Source organism: Narcine bancroftii, chromosome 1 (assembly GCF_036971445.1).
Source record: "Narcine bancroftii isolate sNarBan1 chromosome 1, sNarBan1.hap1, whole genome shotgun sequence".
Taxonomy (NCBI): domain Eukaryota; kingdom Metazoa; phylum Chordata; class Chondrichthyes; order Torpediniformes; family Narcinidae; genus Narcine; species Narcine bancroftii.
This window is the reverse complement of record NC_091469.1, coordinates 149,402,604-149,424,118: the sequence shown is the minus strand read 5'-3', so window position 1 is coordinate 149,424,118 and position 21,515 is coordinate 149,402,604. Positions and strand designations below refer to the sequence as shown.

The following is a 21,515-nucleotide window of genomic DNA, read 5'->3' as shown; positions in this document are numbered from 1 at the left end:
ATAGGCCTCAGATTTTACTATTCGACAGCACACTAGCAACATTTGACAAATCCTCTATAGAGAAATATTATTTATTGAATATTTTATTTCTCATTTGTTAATGCTTCTGGAAAGAGTTTATCCAAAACTATTATTAAACATTTATTTTAATAAGAAAAAGTTTAACATTACATATGTTGAAAGAAGAGAAAACATGCAGATGTTGTTGAAAATTTTCAATAAATATTTAGTTCGGCCCTCGACTTAGTCCAAGTTTTTAATTTTGGCCCTCCATGAATTTGAGTTTGACACCCCTGCTCTAGAAGGTCACCATTAAACCTCCTTCACTGCAGGAGAAAACACACCAATCTTGACCTATAACTAAATTCCTCTAATCCAGGCAATATTGCAGTGAATGTTCTCTTCAATCTCTCCAGTGGAACCACATCCTTCCTGTGATGTGGTGACCAGAATTGCATAATTGCTCCTAGTGCAGCCCAACCAGTGTTTATCTTAACACTTGTATTGACCTATGAAGCTATTTGCCTTCTTAGACACCCTATCTATCGGTGTGGATGCTTTCAAGGAACAATGGATTTGAACCCCAATGTGCAGGATCATAGATCTGAAACATTGACTTATTTTCTCTCTGCACAGATGCTGTCGGACTTGTGGCATTTTCTGTTTTGGATTTCTAGCATTGTAATTTTTAAGCATCAATTTCATGTAATAAATTCCTGCTGACTCTTCTTGACTAATCTGTACACTTAGAAATTATAAATTGCACAGTTCCTGGGATTTTCTTTCCAACATTTTGACTGCCAACAAGATTCTAGCTGTCGTAAGCTATAGTAAAATCAGAATCAGAAAACTTACCATGATGAAGGGCTCAAACCTGAAATGTTGCTCATGCTATATAAAGAACACTGTTCGACTTTCTGAGTTTCTCCAGCATTTTGTTTTTAGTTTTATGTCACGAAATTTGTTGTCTCATAGCAACATCACAGTCCAAACATTTTTATGAATCACATTTTAAAATAATTAAAATAGTGCAAGAAAAAGACAAAGTGTCTGTGTGGTTCATTTAGAAATTTGATGACCGAGGGGACAAAACTGTCCTTGTGCCACTGAGTGCTCGTTTTCAGGTTCCTGTACATTTTTACCATTAGTGGCAAAGTGAAGAAGGTGTGGCCTGGATGGTGGGTGTCCTTTAGGTTAGAGGCTGCTTTCTTAAGCCATCACCTCTTGTAGATGCCCTCAATGGAGTGAAGTCTGGTGCCTGTGATGTCACAGGCCAAGTTAAATCCCTCTGGAGGTTTTTCTTGTCCTGAGTGTGGCACCTCCTTACCAACCAGGTGAAACAACCAGGCAAAATGCTCTCCATGGTAGAGGTTTTCCAGAGTCTTTGATGACCTGCTGAATCTCCTCCTCACAAAATGTAGCCACTGGCGAGCCTTCCTCATGATTGCGTCGACGTGGAAGCCCCAGGGCAAACCCTCAGAGATGTTGAATTTGAGGTTTTTGACCCTCTCCACTGCAGACCACTCGATGAGGACTGGGTCGTGTTCTCCTGATTTCCTCTTGAAATCCACAATCATCTCCTTGGTTTTGCTGACGGTGAGTGCAAGGTTGTTGTTGTGACACCACTCAACAAGCTAATCTATCTTTCCCTCCTGTACACCTCCCCATTTGCGGCCTGTGATTTTTGCCAACAACTGCGGCGTCATCAGTAAATTTGCAGATAGCGTTTGAATTATGTCTAGCCACAGTCATGGGGGAGGAGTGAGAAGCACAGTGGGCTCAGCATGCTTGTGTTGATAGGTCAGTGAGGAGGAGATGTTTAGAATTTGTGCTGAGTGTGGTCTTCTGATGAGGAAGTCAAGGATATGTCTGGTGCTGCCGTTCTCTGGCACATTTTGAATCTGTACTCAATTTCTCATCCCCTGACTAACTGTTTTGACCCTCCAATTAGAGCAAGGAAACTGGCTGGTAACTTGTGCCTTTCTCGGACCTGCATTCCAAAGTCACCACATTCATCTTCATTCAACCAATACATCAGCAGGCTGACCATTTAAGAAACACGTCAAATTGAATTGGGAAAACAGTGAGAATAGGACAGCAATAATATTTTTCTAACCAGGATAGTCATTACAAGTCATTATTAGCTGACCTGACAAGAGGCCCTGGCCCGAAATGTCGAATGGCTTTTGCTTCCTATGAATGATGTATAACCTGGAATTTCTCCGGCACTAGTCCACAGCATCTGCACATTTTCTTGTTTACCGTCATTATAACCTTGTTACAAATTTTTGTTTGTGGCTAGAGGTCAACTCAATAATAGTATCAGTATACTGATTTGTCGGTATTTGTGCATATCTCTGTAATGAACAGTGGACAATTTATAGGTATGATCTATCCAAAGTGCCAAAATGTCTCAAAGTATTCATGCTCTATGTATATTTGTTGACAATCATTTTTAAACTTAAGATGTGAAAGAATATTAGTGTGATTGAAATTCAGTGGAATCAAGTCTTTTTTCGCAGTTGACAAGCTTGTCAAAGATGGACAGAGCTAACCAGTTACCAATTGTTATTTTTACTAGGGAAAGTAATATTATAGCCTATTCTGATGAAGGGGGTTGAGACCAATTGCTATTTTTGTGTATTAGTGCAACATTGATTTCTGTACCTATTTTAAAGTTGCAACATGAATGCTAAAATATTTAGTGATCAAAATTCATTAAAATATATAATAAAATTTTTTTTGATCTTGATGGACGAAAGCTGAGTACTTAAGTCATAGCAATCCATTCCAATTGCAGTGTATTATGCAATACTTTTTTAAATTGCAGATTACCAGCAAGAAAAAAGATTCTGTTTGGGAGTTTGTCAAAAGTTTATATGATGCATGGTCCGGATGGCTGGTTGTAACACTGACTGGTCTGGCATCAGGTAAAGAGATGAATGCAATATCATAAATTGTAAGCATATATCTTCTGAATGTGAAATATCCATACCTAATTCTTGATTAAACTCATTGATATGTGAATATGTGTAAGTAATTGGGAAAAAGAAATGAAAGATAACTTTTTAAGACCTGAGCTCTAAGCTGGATTGGAAATAGATTCCTGGAGCTACTAAGACCCATCTTGGAATCCTGGTTTTAAATCTTTTGCGTAAGTTAATACGTAAAAAGATCCAGTTTTTAATTGACTGTAGTACACTCATCCCTTTTCTTTCACTGAAACATGTTTAAATTGCTGCTATGCTTTAATTCAGTTGAAAAGTTAAGTTTCCTCATATACACTGGCAACTTTGCACCAGTTCTACCTTGCACTTCCTCTTAGGACCCCTGCTCTGTCTCAAATCTGTCAGGCTGATTTATTTTTGAAGTTCCATAATGGATGTGAAGAAATTTCCTCTCAGTTATATGCTAGGAAGGCGGAAACTATTCCTTTTGGTCCCTTCCAGAAACTGCAGTCACTTTCCACTTCCTTCAGGCTTCTTTTTGGAAAGCTCCCTAGTTGATCACATATTTGACCTTGAGCTGAGCTTTGGATGAAGTATTCACATCATTATTTCAATATCAATTATATCAACTAACTGTACCTACCTTAGTTTATTAGCTGTTGAAAGCTTGTTAGTTCGATTCTTAATTATATCGATGGACTTTTGTCTAGCTTTCCTGTTTTGCCCTTCCTAAACTTGAGATTCTCTGAAAGGTGGAAGATCTCAGTGGGTTGAGCAACTTCTGTGAAGGGAAAGAGATGGTTAGTATTTCGGGTTAAGATTTTGCATCAGGGCTCTGTTTAAAAGCAATTTTCCTCCTTACTATCTCTTGAAGAGACATTTTTTGGATAATATTGCTATGTAAAGCCTTGGAAATACAAATTTTTGTTTGTGGCTAGAGGTCAACTCAATAATAGTATCAGTATACTGATTTGTAGGAGTTTGTGCATATCTCTGTAATGAACAGTGGACAATTTATAGGTATGATCTATCCAAAGTGCCAAAATGTCTCAAAGTATTCATGCTCTATGTATATTTGTTGACAATCATTTTTAAACTTAAGATGTGAAAGAATATTAGTGTGATTAAAATTCAGTGGAATCAAGTCTTTTTTCGCAATTTACTGCTTTAAGTATCTGCTCTCTTTTGCCATGGATCATCATTTGGCCCTTGTGAACCATTGAGTGATGTGTGCCCTATTTCTCAAAAATAAAAATTTAAAAATAGATTAAAATGTCAAAAGACGAAATACATCCATCCATTCAGATGCCCCTGCTGATTTCATCACCTCGTCCTTCGCTTCTTCCACCTCCCCACCCCCCAGCCAAATTCCTCACTCTTCTCCAGCCCAAGCCATGAACTGTGCATATTTCTCACTTTGTTCTCTCTGAGCTGAACTTTTCAACAAAACTTGTCTCCTACTCCCAATAAACAATTGACAGACAAATTTCCCATATTAGCTTATATTATCAAAAGGTCACTTTGCTCAAGTTCTCCGTACTCAGTGTAGTTGACAGTGTAGTTAAGCTGCCACAAGAAAATATTTTTTTACAATAAAATAATTAAATGGTTGGTTATACAGTAAAATCTCTCTTATCTGGAGCAATTGGCAACCTCAAGCAAAAACAAATTCAGGGAAAACAAATGGGTAAAAAATATGGAAGTTTAAATTTGGCGCTAGTTCTCCATTCATGTAACACATGGACTCAAGCAACTGGAAAATTCACTTATCCGACATCCAACAATCCCCGTAGGTGCCGGATACCTGGAGTTTTAATGGAATTTAATGGTAAAATGATGGTACTTTGGCAGGAAGGAGTAGCATCAGGAATCCTCAACATTGACTCCACGACAGCACTGTGGCAGAAAGCAACAGGGTGGAACAGCTGGTGGAGCTGCAGTCTCAGAGCTCCAGTGACCAGAGTTCATCCTGTGTGGTCAATGAGAAGTTTGCACATTCTCCCTGTGCCTGTGTTGAATTCCTCCTATATCCTAAAGACGTGGGTTTCAAAATTAATTGGTCACGGTAAACTGCTCCTAGTGCGTATGTGCATGGTGGATTCTGAGGAAAATTTGGGGAGAATGGGTTGCAGAGAAAATTAGCTGGAAATGGCGTCGATTTTTAAAAATGTAGACATACAGCATGCTAGCAGGCCCTTCTGGCCCACGAGCCTGTGTTGCCCTAATACCCCAATTAACCTACACTCCTGTATGTTTTGAAAGATAGGAGGAAAAGAGCATTCGGAGGAAAACCATGCAGACATGTAGAGAACGTACAAACTCCTTACCGAAAGCGCCAGATTCGAATCCGGGTTGCTGGCGGTTTAATAGCATTGCGCTAACCGCTATGGTAATCATGCCATCCTGAGCTGGCATTGACTTGATGGGATGAAAGAACCACCAGTTTTGTTTAGAAATATGGAAGTCTCATGGCATCTGGTCAACCTACCTTCTGTTCTTCCTCATCTGAGGAATCCGTGTTTCTCCATGAATAAGCACTAAAATGGAATGCACTTTGAGAGGGGGAACTTGAATGCCCATTGATCAAGCCAGGTTTGATAGCATTACTGTGTTAGCCTATTCCAACATCATCTCCAAAACCAACAAAGTCCACTATCAAGAATGATGAAGATGAGCAGGCAGAAGAGAATACCATCATCTGCAAAGTTTTACTGGGTTGTACGTTAACTTTATTTGGAAATATATCTCTATTCCTTCAGTTTATTTGATCTCCCTACAAATTTACTTCAGTAATTTCTGCTGCTTTCCCAGGACCTTTAGCAGAATCCTATCAAAGTGATCACCGACTTAACATATTTTAAATTCTTACCCACATAGCCTCACCAGCTATTTCTTTGCTAACATTTTAGGACATTTGGATACAAGACTGGGCTGTAGAAATAAAGTTGTCACTGTGGCAAACCCAGGTTAATGCTGATATTTGTAGTTAAACTCATTTTTTAAAATTTAAAATTTAGAAATACAGCACGGTTACAGGCTATTTTGGCTCGTGACTCCATGCCGCCCAATTATCCTGTACCCCAGTATGTTTTGATCGGTGGGAGGAAACGGGAGCCCCCGGGGAAATCCCACGCAATCACAGGGAGAACATGCAAACTCCTTACAGATAGTGAGGAATTGAAACCCCGGTCCCGATCTCTGGCACCATAAAGGCATTCTTGATCCTCCAAATATTCCGTATGGAATTTAAACTGGAGGTGGGGAGGGTGTGCTTAAGGAGGAGATTTTGTGCTAACCTCTACGCCAACCATGTCGTCAGACTAGATCTACCCCCCTTAATCTTGTATGACCTGACACTATATTTTTGGCCAGATTGCACACCATACATTTTAATCAGTGCTATTTTACATCAACATATGCAACTTTCTTAGGATCCAAACTGTTTGAGGTGGAAAAACAAATGATAAATCCTTGGGAGAATATTTTTATTTCCAATCTTGCGCTAGTTTGTGACTTATCTCCTTTCTTCTGATCGAATGCAAAACTGGATTATACTTCCTGAAGTAAAAGCACAGAGATGCAGTAGGAAATCATCAGGTTTTGCAGTGGCCTGCTGAGCTCCTCCACCATGCCTGTGTTTTTATTACAATCATGGCATCTACAGACTTTCATGTTTCACTCTATACTTCCTGAAGCACTAATTTAATGTGAAGAGAGTTATTAAAATCAAGAAATGTTAAATCTAAAAGATAGGATACCATCAATGGAATGATTCCTTTCTCTACCCACGACCCTTGCACACACATCTCCCCTTAAAGTTAGTCATTGTAGATTGACTTGAAGCACCCATTAAATTTAATTTTGCACTGAATAGCTCCACATTCCTCTGTCCTTGTCTCACATTTCATCCATTTCGCACTCTACTTTCCAGTCGTTTCACCTTTGTCTCCGAATCATGTATTTCTATGCAGGCACCTTAAGACGCCCTGTATTAAAAGGAGCAGTAGAAATGGAATTTACCTGTGAAAGTTAGAGTGAATACATTATTAGCAAGTACACGTGTCGTGTCTTGGCTTTCTTTCTAATTCAACGGTGGACTAAACCTCAGGGTGAATGATCTCCAGTTGCTCTTAATTTACACCATGAAAAAATTTAGTTTGACAGGAATTTGATTATTTTGTGACTTGTGTTGATTTTGGTGCTGGCATGAATAAATCATACATTCATCTTAAATGGAACAAAATTGACACCTCAGGATCTGTTTTCATCTGATTATTTACAGGAGCCTTGGCTGGTTTAATAGATATTGCAGCAGACTGGATGACGGATTTAAAGGAGGGACTATGTCTGAGTGCACTGTGGTTTAACCATGAGCAGTGCTGCTGGGCATCCAGTGAGACAACGTTTGAAGCAAGAAACAAATGTCCTCAGTGGAAAACATGGGCCGAATTAATAATTGGACAAGCAGATGTAAGTAGATCCACAATGAACAATTGCTGATGGCAGAGATCCTGTTTATTGCAGAGATTGACGCTGCGTCAGCAGGAAATTCTGCTGAAACTCCAGTCAGCTTGTGTTTGTAAGAAACGTACACCAGATAAAAGTCGACCACCATTCCTGTTTCACTCTACAAAATTGAGGCCCCTTCAAGCATGGTGATGAATCAAGGACACTGCCTCTGATCTTGGGAGGGGGTGGACTGGAGGACCTGAAAGCGAGCCATGAGGATCTGTGACAACAAGTCCGTCCTCCCAGCACCTTTTCTGGGGGGTGTAAACAATGGCTGATCTCTCATTAATCCAGCTGCACCTTCCTGAGTTCAAACTGCAGCCTCAACATTGGGAAAAGAACTGACAATATAAATAAAAAATACAGATATTATTTTCTTGAAAATAGACATTTTTCTGTGAGTTACTGTTAGAAAATATAATTTTAAAGGCTAGTATGTCCTCTGACACTATTTTGAAAGGAGTCAGATTAATCACAGAGTCTTAGAGTTTTACAGCACAGAAAAAAGCCCCTTCAGCCCAGAATGTTCATAAGACGCTTAATGTTCATAAGACACCACTTAATTATTAGTGGATCCATTTTCCCACTCAGACCTACTGCCCGGCCTTCTCCCTATAAGTTTTGATGCCCTGGCTAATCAAGAACCTATGAATCTCTGCCTTAAATACATCCAATGGCTTGACCACCTCAACTGCCTGAGGCAACAAATTTACCACCTTCTGGCTAAAGAAATTCCTCCGCATCTCTGTTCCAAGTGGATCTCCTTCAATCCTGAGGTTGTGCCCGCTTGTCCTGAACTCTCCTACCCTGTGAAACAACCTTTCTGCATCCACTCTGTCCAGCCTTTCATTATTCAGAATGTTTCAATGAGAATCCCCCCCACCTCATTCTAGTAAATTCCAATGGGTACGTGCCAAGAGCCGTCAAACACTCCTTATATGATAACCCTTTCATTCCCAGAATCATCCTTGTGAACCTTATCCGAACCCTCTCCAATCTCGGCATATCCTTTCTTAAATGATGAGCCCAGAACTGCTCATGGTACTTTAATTGAGGTCTCACCAGTGCCTTATAAAGCCTCAACATCATCTGGTTATCAAGTTGTCTCCCTAAGTTATTCCCATTCATCACCATTTACCCGGGGTGGCCAACCTTTTAATTTTCAATTTAGACATGCCAATTTAGCCCACAAGTCCGTGCCGCCCAATTAATTTACACCCCCCCCCCCACCCGGTACGCATTCATGGGCCGAAATGACCGGTCACTGTGCTGTCTGTCTCAATTACAAATTAAAAGCTTGGCCACCCCTGATTTAGCCCTTGTCCCTTTAAACTATCCTATCCATGTACCTGTATGAAAGTCTTTTAAATGTTACTATTGTACCTGCCTCCACCACTTCCCCACAAAGTATGACAAAGGTACCCCTTGGGTTCCTTTTAAATCTTTCTCTCTCTCAAATTTAAGTGCATAGCTGACATGGGCTCATCAACACGACTCCAGTATTCTTCTTCAGTAATCGTACAAAGGCTGATGTACTTTTTGTCTTGTCTGTCGATTGCTGCACCTGCCATATTAAACTTGGTTATTGTCGAGTGAGTCAGCTGTGAAGCTTTTGGATGCTTGAATTATGAGCGTGGAGTCATTTAGGTTTGCCCTTGATGGTTGGTTTCGTTGAGGAGAGGAATCCTTGCTGGCTCATCTGTTCACTTTACAAGAACGATGAATTTTGCTGATGAACTTCAAAATTCCCATGGCTGCCTGCGGTGTGTTTTCCAACTGATGCTCAACATTGAGCACGGTTTCATCATCGAAGGGAAGCTGGTCAGTTGTCATCGAGTTTTCTTGTCTGAAGTCAGTGTTGTGGACTTGTAGTGCTGAACCATATGCTACTGCACCTCTACGTGTGATGGGGTGTGTCTTGTTGTTGGGTCAGAATACACCCAGGGCAATGACAGAGATCAGAAAATATGATTTGATGCTATGAATTTACAGATCTTTCCTATTTAATATGTCCCCAGTTATTATGAGGGAGGCCTTAATCAAGGTGTGCTTTGTCATATCAAGTACTAGATCAATGTAGGAGGTTTGTGTGGGTTTGTTTTGGCTGCAATATCATAGAACTAAATAACTTACTGAGCCAATTTGCTTGGCTGCTAAAAAGTCTGTCATTTTGTTTATGTTCAGAACCGCCAAGCCTGATCTGGTAAGAGAGGCAGATTTCCTTTCCATAGACACAACCATGATTGAGATCGATTTTACAATATTCCAAAAGCTAGATGAGAAGCATTGTTAACAGTAACATCTAATTTCAGATTTATCTTAACAAGATTTAAACACCCATCTACAATGTTTAAGTATGAATTTAGTCCAGACGTCTGGATGACTTTTGTTCAATACTGTAACAGCAATGTGTTTCCTTTTCTTTTAAAAATATTTTTATTGAGTTTTATCAGAAAATCAAACAAAAAAACATTAAATCTTTGCAGATTTGCAAATAATAGTATATCGTACAATAGCAATATGACTTAATTCTAAATCCAATAAATGGTAGTGCATACATTATTATAAGAAATAAGTAAGAAAAAATGAATATTAAATTAAAAAAAATAAAACCCACAGCAATCAAGGTTAAAATTCAAATGAGGTGTAGTGTTCAATCCGAACAAGCACCCTCAGGGGATCCAAACAAACACGCTGAGTGACATTTTCATCATCGCACCTCAGTTGTCCAATTATGGAAGTGAGCTATAAATGGGCCCAAGTCTTATCAAAAGAAATCTTTTGTTTTTTTCGAAACTTTATTTATTAATTTTAACGTATGAAGAAAGTAAGTAATTCACATACAGGAAAAATACAAAATAAAGTAATACAAATACAAACTTACATAGTTAATACAATACCAATCTCCCCCTAACAACTAAAAACTAAGACTTAAAAAAAACCTATTTTTAACCCCTTAACCCCCCCTCCCCACCCCCACGATAAAGAGTGAAGAATTAATACTATTAGTATAATAAAAAAAATAAAAAATATATATCTTAAAAAAAAGATTGATATATATATAAAAAAACAAAAAAAATTAATTAAGTATTAATTATTAATCCCAAAATTTTTTATTGTATAAGAATATATATGAAAAAACAAAAAGAACTTAAACGAAAAAAAAACCAACTAATTATATAAAAAACTAAAAAAAAGAAAGAAAAAAAGAAAACATATATATAGAAAAAATATATAATAAAAAAAAGTTTTTTTAAAGAAAAAATTATTAATTCAAACTTATTTAAATTGTATATAATCAATAAATGGGATCCCCTTTAACTCATAAAAAGACATCTTACCTTGTATAGAAAAAGATATTCTTTCCATAACCAAACAAAACTTCATCTCTGAATACCACCTATCTAAAGACTATGCATTTCTATTCTTCCAAGTAATCGCTATACATTTCTTGGCCACTGCCAGCGCTAAGTAAATAAAAGAGATCTGGTAATTATCTAATTCTAAATCAATCAACGGTTGCATATTCCCTAATAAAAATATATCAGGGTCTAATACAATATGAAGATTATATAGATTATTAAATACAGATTGAATACCTTTCCAAAATTGTTGTAACCGATCACACAACCAAACAGCATGTAAAAAAGTACCAGAAACCTGATCACAACGAAAACAAAGATCTGACTTACTAAAACCAAATTTTTTAAATTTTTTGGGTGTTAAATATAATTGATGTATAAAACTATAATTAATCATCGCCAATCTAGCATTAATTAATTTTCGAACACTATTACGACAGATTTCAGACCAATCTTTTTCAGTTATTGTTAAACTTAAATCTTTTTCCCATTTCATTTTATCTTTATCTTTCACTTTCCAACAAAATACGATACAAACCTGATATATAACCCTTTTTTGGAAATGAGAGCACATATTTCTCAAAATCATTTTCAGACAGTAAATTCATTTGACGACCGCATACCTGTTTTACAAAAGATCTTAACTGATAATACACAAATATAGAATAACCACTTATATCAAATCTCTTTTGCAATTCTATAAAAGAACAAAAATGACCTTCTAAAAATCAGTCAGATAAATTTATCAAAAGAAATCTTGATTTTCGTGACATTATGCCTATTTTCTCCAGATTTAAAAAGGACATAATATCTAATAACCATTGATGATGTGTAGGTGGGAACTCATCTTTCCATTTTAACATATACCATCAGTGCTCTGTGATCAGTAACGGATGGCTTAAGGTGGTATTTGAGTGGGAAGGGAAGGTTGAGAACCATTTCTCTACACCCAGTTGTGACTGAAATATTTTGCTTGAGAAAAATTGTCATTGGCCCATTTCCTTTGGAGTTGTGAAACCGTGCACATAACGAGTCAATTAGGTACGATTAAAACAGTGGTTTTCAAACTTTTTCTTCCTACCCACGTACCACCTTAAGCAATCCCTTACTAATCATGGAGCATCGATGGCAGAGGGAATACTTAAAGTGGGATGTGAGTGGAAAGAAAAAGGTTGAGAACCACTGGATTAGAAAAAAAAAAGATTGAACTGGTACGGACTTGAAGGGCCGGCATGGCCTGTTTCCATGCTCTAAAAGGTTATATTGTTATATCTTTAGAAAAGCCAAATAATGCAATTACCAAACATGGATCTAAAATGATCCTAAATACGGTTGAAAAAATTTCTAAAAATGTCCAATATTTTTTTGCAGATTAGGGCAAGTCCTAAACATATATAACAAAGATGCATCAAATATTTTACATTTGTTACAAAGTGAACTTGTATCAGAATAAATTTGAGCAAGTTTGACTTTGGAGAAATGTATACGACGTAGCACTTTGAATTATATAAGAATATGCCTAGCACATAGAGTGCTTCCAGCAGAGATATTTAATGAACAGACCAATACAGCAGCAGATGTCCATTAATGTGCTTTCTTCCTTTAAAGATGGTTGGTGGGCTCAAGAAGGGTGCAAATTCTTTTTTTGTGCCAATGTAATTCTGTCTGCGACCCCAACTCGGATGCTTTTATGAGTCAAGTTCAAAATAACTTTTTAATAACAGTTTTAATAACTGCCAATTCTTTAATTTTGCCTGCTTTTGTCACTAGGTGAACCACATCATTTCTGGTATGCTTCTACATTTTTGAGTTTTAAGGGACCTCTTACAACCTTTCTGTATTGCTGGTTTAATTTTCTTCCTGACTGTATTTTCCTGATTTTACACCCTCAGAGAAATTGAAAGCAAAATGATCTTCTAGAAGAAAAAGAAAATAAAAGTTTGAGCGTGTTTTATTCAGCTGTTAACTATTTTGTGCTTTATCTAAAAGGTAGATGCACATTGCTTTCCTAACGCTGATAACTTCCCTGAAATAGGAATTGATATTGTGATAAAAGATGCGTGAGTATATTCCCTAAAGTCTGCATGCTCTGATTTAGACTTTTCTGGTGTAATGTTTTGCAGGGACCAGGTTCTTATATAATGAACTACATTATGTATATCTTTTGGGCCTTGGGATTTGGCTTCCTGGCCGTTTCGTTGGTGAAGGTATTTGCTCCATATGCCTGTGGCTCAGGAATTCCAGAGGTGAGATTTCTGGAAAAATATTTTAAATGTTATTTATTGCTACTATATTATGATCATTATCTGCACAAGAGTTTATATCTGCCTATGAAACAAAGTTTCTGGAAATGGGTGACCGGTCTGCTGGATCTGAGAAGAATAAAGAGACATTGAATATATTGCATTTGTGGGCAGGATGGATCAAATTACTTGGTAAGAAAGTGGGCGGTGCATTCAGTGCAAATGGGATGAATCAACAACATTAGGGATGTAACCATTCTTATGTTAAATTTAAGATAACACCACATTAAGTTACACCAAATTTTACTTGGATCCCAAATTCAGACTTGACCTGGAAGGATGAATATGGTGTCCTTCTGTTCTTTGCTGTCTGGATTATGGAACTGAAATGAATTGGAATAAAAAAAGACAATTTCTTTCCTGCTGCTATCAGACTCCTGAACAAACCTCACACAAGTAAAATAATGCGTCTTTGTTCCATTTTGATTGATCTATTTCTATAACTCTGTGCAACTAAGAGGTTGTGGCCGTTACAGACTTGGCTGGGGGATGGGCAGGATTGGCAGATGCAGGTACCAGGGTTTAGATGTTTAAAATGAATAGGATGGGAGGTAAGAGAGGAGGGAGGGGAGTAGCATTACTGGTAAGGGATTGTATCATGGCTATAGAAAAGGAGGAGACTGCTGAGGGAATGTCTACTGAGACGGTGTGAGTGGAAGTCAAAATTGAAAGGGTACAATCACTTTACTAGGAGTAGTCTATATAGGCCCCCAAATAGCCCTCGAAACACCGAAGAGCAGTTAATTAGGTAGATTTTGGAATGGTGTGGGAAATACAGGGTTGTAGGTATGGGTGATTTTAACTTCCCTGTTATTGACTGGCACTTCCATACTCCAAAAAGGGATAGATGGGGTTGAATTTGTGAAGTGTGTGCAAGAAGGATTCCTTACACAGTTTGTGGACCAGCCGATGAGAAGAGAGGCCATACTGGATCCAATTCTGGATAATGAACTTGGTCAGTTGGCGGATCTCTCGTAGATGAGCACTTTTGTAAGAGTGACCACAAACTCCCTGAGCTTTAGCCCAGCTACGGATAAGGATAAAAGTAGACAAAACGGGTAAGTGTTTAATTGGGGAAGGGGTAATTACGATGGGATGAGGCAGGAGCTAGCCAGAGTAAATTGGAAACAGATATTCAAAGGTGAAAGTAAGGAACTAATGTGGAGGCAGTTTAGGGACCACTTGTGAGGTTCAGGATAGGTTTGTCCCAGTGGGTCAGGGAAAAGATGGTTTGAAAAGGGAATTGTGGTTGACAAAAGAGGTGAGGCAGCTGGCCAAGAGGAAGGAAGCATACATTAGATATAGTAATCAGGAAACAGGAAAGGGCTCATGAGAAATATATGTTAGCACGGAAAGATCTTAAGAAAGAACTTAGGAAAGCTCATGGTGCCATGAGAAAACATTGGCATGTAGGAATAAAGAGAATTCCAAGGCATTCTATGCAGATGTGAAGAACAGAAGGATGACAAATGAAGGTGGGGCTGCTAAAAGATAAAGGTGGCAACATGTGCCTGGAAGCGGAGGAGGTTGGGGAGGTCATAAATGAATACTTTGCTTCAGTATTCACAAGAGAAAAGGACCAGGATCAGGGTGAAGTTGGAATAGAACAGGGTTGTGTGCCAGAAGATGTTGACATTAAGGAAGAGGACATAAAGATTGATAAGTCCCAGGGGGCTGGCCATTTGAAGGTCTTAGATGTGTTTTGGTTGAGCTCTCTGTGAAAAGTATCAAAGGACGATTAAAATCTTATAATTAAGAATTTTTTCACCATAAAAATGGACAAAACAAGTACGAAGAAACCAGGGCAGCTGAGAACAAAAATTGAGGATATTTCTACTCAACCAGGCACATCGAGCTAAAGCGCGAAAGGGAGTGGCATAAGAGTGGCCTTGGGACTGGCGGATCCCTGGCTGAGCTGGGGAGTAGGAACAAGAACTAAATATTATTCTGGAGAAAATACAAAACTTGAGCAATTGATTTGCAGGCATTGAAACTGTATTAATTTTAATATTATTCTGGAGAAAATACAAAACTTGAGCAATTGATTTGCAGGCATTGAAACTGTATTAATTTTAATATTATTCTGGAGAAAGTGCAAAACTTGAGCAATTGATTTGCAGGCATTGAAACTGTAATGAGACACATGACTGAAAGGATGACTGAAATTAAAGAAATAATTGAACACTTAATAGAAAGAATGAACCAAGCAGAATTAGGCTTGGTAAAGCACAACATATGGTCAAAGTTTTGGAAAAAGATGCAAAGAAAAGGGAGTCGGACAGACAAGTTCTGCTGGACAAGATCAATTACTTGGAGAACTTTAGCAAATGAAACAATGTTCGAATTATCAGACAGAAAGAAGGAGTCAAGAGAAGAGATCTGGTGAACTTCTTTGAGACATGGATCCCTTGAGTGCTGGAAGAAAACAAATTCGGAGAAAAAGTACATATTGAAAGGGCTCACCGGACCCAGGAGAGCCGGTGATCAGTGGTCACAACTGGTGGTCCTAGTGAGTCTTTGGTGTTACCAGGAATGTTTTTGGGAGCAATGCATGAATACTCGAAGCAAAATAATGGCTCACCCGAGATAGACCACGAAAAAGTGCTCTTTTTTCAAGATTTGAGTCCTACATTTATTAAGCAAAGCAAGGAATTTGATGATGTAAAAAGACAATTGCAATCCAAAAACTTGAAATATTTGATGATATACCTACGACTGAGGGTCAAAGTAGCAGAAGGTAATCGTCGATTTTTCATGACTAAGAATGAGGTGGAAGACCTCTTGTGATGTTTATGAAAAGATGCCAAAGAAAAGTAGACTGTGAAGAATATTTACAATGGGACTAAGTCAATGTAGTATTTTTGAAACTATATTGTATTTATTGTTGAAAGGTAAACTTTATTGAAAGGAGAGCTCATAGAAGAGTGAAAACTTGAGAAAAGTAGTAGCAGGGTGGAGACTTCAATCTAAGGGGGAGAATGGCACCTGGAGAGGAGTATCTATAAATGATGGCGCTGAAGGGAGGGTTTCTTCTTCCTTGAATGATTCCACAGGCTTTTATCGTGGGCTTTTGGTGTTTCTTGCTTATGACACCCGTCAGGGCAGGGGCATTGATTCTGTTTTTTTAAAGGGGAAAGATCACTATTATTTAAATAATTGAAAAGGTTTTATTTTTAAACAATATTTGTTTAAAAATTGTATGGATAGAACATTAAAATTTAGTCGTCTTAATATTAATGGGATAAACGGGATGGTGAAAAGGAAGCACGCCTAAGAAAATTAAAGACAGACATAGTCTTTATTAGCACGCCAAAGAAAATTAAAGACAGATATAGTCTTCTACAAGAAACACATCTTACCAAATCGGAACATGCTAAATTAAAAAGAGGATAAGTAATATCATCTTCATTTTGCTCAAAAGCAAGAGGCATAGCGATTTTAATTAATAAAAATATACCAATAGTAATAGAAGAAACATTGACTGAGCAAGCCAGAGATTTGTAATGGCATATTGTAAAATTAATGCAGAATCATGGACTTTTATGAATATCTATGCACCAAATTATGATGATGAAACTTTTGTGGAGAATATCTTTTTGAAAACAGCAGAGGGAAGACAAAATATACTGATCAGAGAATAACTCAATTTCTTTCTAGATCCAATATTAGATAAATCAGCCAGAACAGTCACAAGAGTAAAAGTGACACTATCATTTATGAAGGATTTAAGTTTGATTGCTATATGGAGGCAGCTTAACCCTGTAGAAAGAGACTATTTGTTCTACTCACATTAGGGATTGATTTGTTTTTAATGTCTGCCCTGTTAAAAAGTAGAGTGGTAAAAAAAAAGTTTGATGAGACTTATCAGATCATTCACCATTAGCTATTATTTTCTTTGGCTTGGCTTCGCGGACGAAGATTTATCGAGGGGGTAAATGTCCACGTCAGCTGCAGGCTCGTTTGTGGCTGACAAGTCCGATGCGGGACAGGCAGACACGATTGCAGCGGTTGCAGGGGAAAATTGGTTGGTTGGGGTTGGGTGTTGGGTTTTTCCTCCTTTGCCTTTTGTCAGTGAGGTGGGCTCTGCGGTCTTCTTCAAAGGAGGTTGCTGCCCGCCAAACTGTGAGGCGCCAAGATGCACGGTTTGAGGCGTTATCAGCCCACTGGCGGTGGTCAATGTGGCAGGCACCAAGAGATTTCTTTAGGCAGTCCTTGTACCTTTTCTTTGGTGCACCTCTGTCACGGTGGCCAGTGGAGAGCTCGCCATATAACACGATCTTGGGAAGGCGATGGTCCTCCATTCTGGAGACGTGACCCATCCAGCGCAGCTGGATCTTCAGCAGCGTGGACTCGATGCTGTCGACCTCTGCCATCTCGAGTACTTCGACGTTAGGGATGTAAGCGCTCCAATGGATGTTGAGGATGGAGCGGAGACAACGCTGGTGGAAGCGTTCTAGGAGCCGTAGGTGGTGCCGGTAGAGGACCCATGATTCGGAGCCGAACAGGAGTGTGGGTATGACAACGGCTCTGTATACGCTTATCTTTGTGAGGTTTTTCAGTTGGTTGTTTTTCCAGACTCTTTTGTGTTGTCTTCCAAAGGCGCTATTTGCCTTGGCGAGTCTGTTGTCTATCTCATTGTCGATCCTTGCATCTGATGAAATGGTGCAGCCGAGATAGGTAAACTGGTTGACCGTTTTGAGTTTTGTGTGCCCGATGTAGATGTGGGGGGGCTGGTAGTCATGGTGGGGAGCTGGCTGATGGAGGACCTCAGTTTTCTTCAGGCTGACTTCCAGGCCAAACATTTTGGCAGTTTCCGCAAAGCAGGACGTCAAGCGCTGAAGAGCTGGCTCTGAATGGGCAACTAAAGCGGCATCATCTGCAAAGAGTAGTTCACGGACAAGTTTCTCTTGTGTCTTGGTGTGAGCTTGCAGGCGCCTCAGATTGAAGAGACTGCCATCCGTGCGGTACCGGATGTAAACAGCGTCTTCATTGTTGGGGTCTTTCATGGCTTGGTTCAGCATCATGCTGAAGAAGATTGAAAAGAGGGTTGGTGCGAGAACACAGCCTTGCTTCACGCCATTGTTAATGGAGAAGGGTTCAGAGAGCTCATTGCTGTATCTGACCCGACCTTGTTGGTTTTCGTGCAGTTGGATAATCATGTTGAGGAACTTTGGGGGACATCCGATGCGCTCTAGTATTTGCCAAAGCCCTTTCCTGCTCACGGTGTCGAAGGCTTTGGTGAGGTCAACAAAGGTGATGTAGAGTCCTTTGTTTTGTTATTTTAATATTATAATAATAGCTATTATAATAATGGGATAAAAAAGAAAGTGTGTATAGATGGTGGTTCAATGCTACACTGTTGAAAAGGAAGGACTTTTGTGAGTTTATTAAGAGACAATTATTTTGTGAAACAAATCTTTCTTCTACTGATAATAGCTTTTTAATATGGGATATGCTTAAATCTTATCTCAGACAAATTATTTCTTGAACAAAAAATATTAAGAGGGAATATGCTACAGAGTTGGATGGTTTAGAGAAAGACTTAACAAAATTTGAAAAGGAATATCAGAGTTGCAAGAAAAATATGAATTATTAGAGAATAAAAAACAGAAATATAACACTTAACAAATGTATAGAACAGAAAAAAAATCTGTATTAAAAATCAAACAAAACTATGATGAATTAGGAGAATGCACACGCACATATAAAGTTTTATCTTGGCAGGTAAAGGAACAGGATTCATCTAGAATGATAAATGCATTGAAAACAGGCCAATATTATAACATATAATCAAAACTAAATAAAAATAATTTTCTACATTATATGAAGCATATATAAATCAGAATTATTATGAGATGGATGAATTTTTAACAAATTCTGAACTTTCAAAGTTGACTTAGATGCCCCTTTCACAAGTGAAGACATTGAGAATGCTTTGGGTATTTTACAAGATAACAAATCTCTTGGGGAGGATGGGTTTCCTCCCATGTTCTATAGACAAAGATCTGTTGCCTCTTAAGATGAATGCATTGAACCAGTTAGTGGAGACCCAGTCCCTCCCAGAATCTTTCTCAACTGCTATAATTACAATGCTACCAAAGGAAAGTAGAGACCCATTAAAAACTTCATCATATAGACCTATATCACTCCTGAATGCTGATTATAAAATGTTGGCAAAGGCATTAGCTAATAGATTGGGACAATAGCTACTAAAATTAATGTATATAGACCAGGTGGGATTTGTTAAAGGAAGACACTCTTCAAATAGTCAAGGTAGACTATTTATTATAAAACATATGGCAAAATCAAAGTTGCATCCAAGTATAACTATATCCCTGGAAGCAGAAAAAGCATTTAACTGATTAGAATGGTCTTTCCTGTATAAAACATAGGAAAAATTTGGTATAGGCAGAAAATTTATAAATTGGATAAGAATTCTTTATCATAAACCACAAGCCAAAATTATAACTAATAATTAGATGTCAGTGTTTTTTTTCCCTTGAGTAGATCGAGTAGACAAGGCTGACCTCTATCCCCAGCACTTTTTGTCCTAGCTATCAAGCCACTGGTGGAGATTAGAAGGAGAGATTTGGATATTAAGGGCTTCAAAGTTGGATAGGAAGAACATAAAATTAGTTTATTGGCTGATGATCTGCTACTATATATGTCTGATCAGCTGAATCCTTGATAAAATTACAAACAATATTAGAAAAATATGGAAGAGCATCAGGTTGTAAAATAAATATGGACAAGAGTGAGATAATTCTATCGAAGAATTTTGATTATGAAAGATGATCAAAAAGGTAGTAGATTGAAATGGAAGACAGATGGAATGAAATATATTCTATGACTTTACACAGAGTTGTGGGTGCCTGGAATGCCTTGTCAGGATGGTGGTGGAGGCTGAAATATTAGGAACATTTGAGAGACTCTTAGACAGACACATGGATGGAAGAAAAATAGAGGGTGACAGGGTAGAAAGAGTTTAGTATTTTTTAAGGAATTTAATGGGTCAGGACAACATTGAGGGATGAAGGGCCTGTACTGTTCTGTAATGTTCTATGTTTTATTTGACCTACATGTGTTTGGCTTGACTTGCTAACATAATCTTTTCACTGAACTGAGGTATATTTTGCAATGTTTTATCTCAATTCTACTTGAGCTAGCATATGACTTGGGGCAGTAGCAGCTTAACTGTGAGTAGAAATATTTTGTAATTCTTCAATAAAGGCTGGCCTTTCATTAGGGATCAAAACAATTTTTTAGAATAAAAGGAGTTTTGCTAGTCATTCTCTCTGTAATTTCAGTCTTCCATTGAGCAGAATAAAATAACTGTATTCCTCATGTCAGTTATGACATTAACTGCAGGTTTTGTCATTTTTACAAGTGATAATTTTGACATGTTTTTATAACCCTAATATAGGGGTGTTCTCTATATACAGGTTTGTGACAAGAGGTGTGATTAAATATGATCCATAATTTTTTTTTAGTTGGCTTGGTTTCGCGGACGAAGATTTATGGAGGGGTATGTCCATGTCTGCTGCAGGCTCGTTGGTGACTGACAAGTCCAATGCGGGACAGTCAAAATTAGCTAGAGAATAAGTCCATGTATACTTCAAACTAAATTTCATGTATATTAATCTTTTACTGCAGCATTCAGTTTACAGGATCAGAGAAAGATTACTGTGCAGAGGAGGTTTAATCATGCTGGATAGTTTTTCTCTGACTGACTCTTTCATCATTTTAAATATCCTGTCAAATTTTGAAAAGTCACCTTACCTTGGGTCAATTTCTGATACAAAATCTACAACAAACAGGCCTTTCAAGTTGAGCAACACTTCAGTTGTGTATCCGCATGATTGATTTAATGCATTCAGTGCTCCCTTTGTGGCCTTCTGTACATCAGAGGGACTGGGCGCAGACTCGGAGATTGCTTCGCTGAGCACTTTCACTTTTTCTGCTCCAGTGACAGGGACCTTCCAGTAGCCATTCATTTCATTTCTGCATTCTACGTCCCTGCTCACATGTCTATTCATGGCCTCATGTATTATCCCACCAAGACCACCTGTAAATTGAAGAAACAACACCTGATTTTCTGTCTGGGTACTCTACTGCCGAATGGCATTAACAGTGACTTTTCTGGTTTCTGTTGAGTGCTCTCCCTTCCCTCCCCCCATCTTCTTTCCCTCAGCTCTCCACTCCCTTCCCTCTTTTCATCAAGCTATCCCTCCTCCCACTGCTTTCTGCTGTGGCCTCCTCCCTTCTCCCCTTTTGACCTCCTGCTTTTGCTACCATTGCACCTTCCCCTTCACCCTTTTATTTAGATGCCTGTCGACATTTATCAATACCTTGATAAAGGGCTCAAGCCTGAAATGTTGGTAACATATTTTTAT

General features: G+C 38.3%; 1 protein-coding gene across 12 annotated transcripts in view; it reads left to right on the top strand.

Annotated features, from left to right (window-relative positions):
* clcn3 (chloride channel 3) overlaps positions 1 to 21,515 on the top strand; it is a 217,039-nt gene that overhangs the window by 140,891 nt on the left and 54,633 nt on the right. For all 12 annotated transcript variants that reach the window (XR_011358389.1, XM_069941445.1, XM_069941427.1 and 9 more), the window contains 3 exons: positions 2,831 to 2,930; positions 7,231 to 7,418; positions 12,943 to 13,065. Coding sequence is in view for 11 of the 12 variants with exons in the window: in XM_069941445.1 (XP_069797546.1) it covers positions 2,831 to 2,930; positions 7,231 to 7,418; positions 12,943 to 13,065 (411 nt within the window). In the remaining variant the exon portion in view is untranslated. The remainder of the gene's footprint in view (positions 1 to 2,830; positions 2,931 to 7,230; positions 7,419 to 12,942; positions 13,066 to 21,515) is intronic.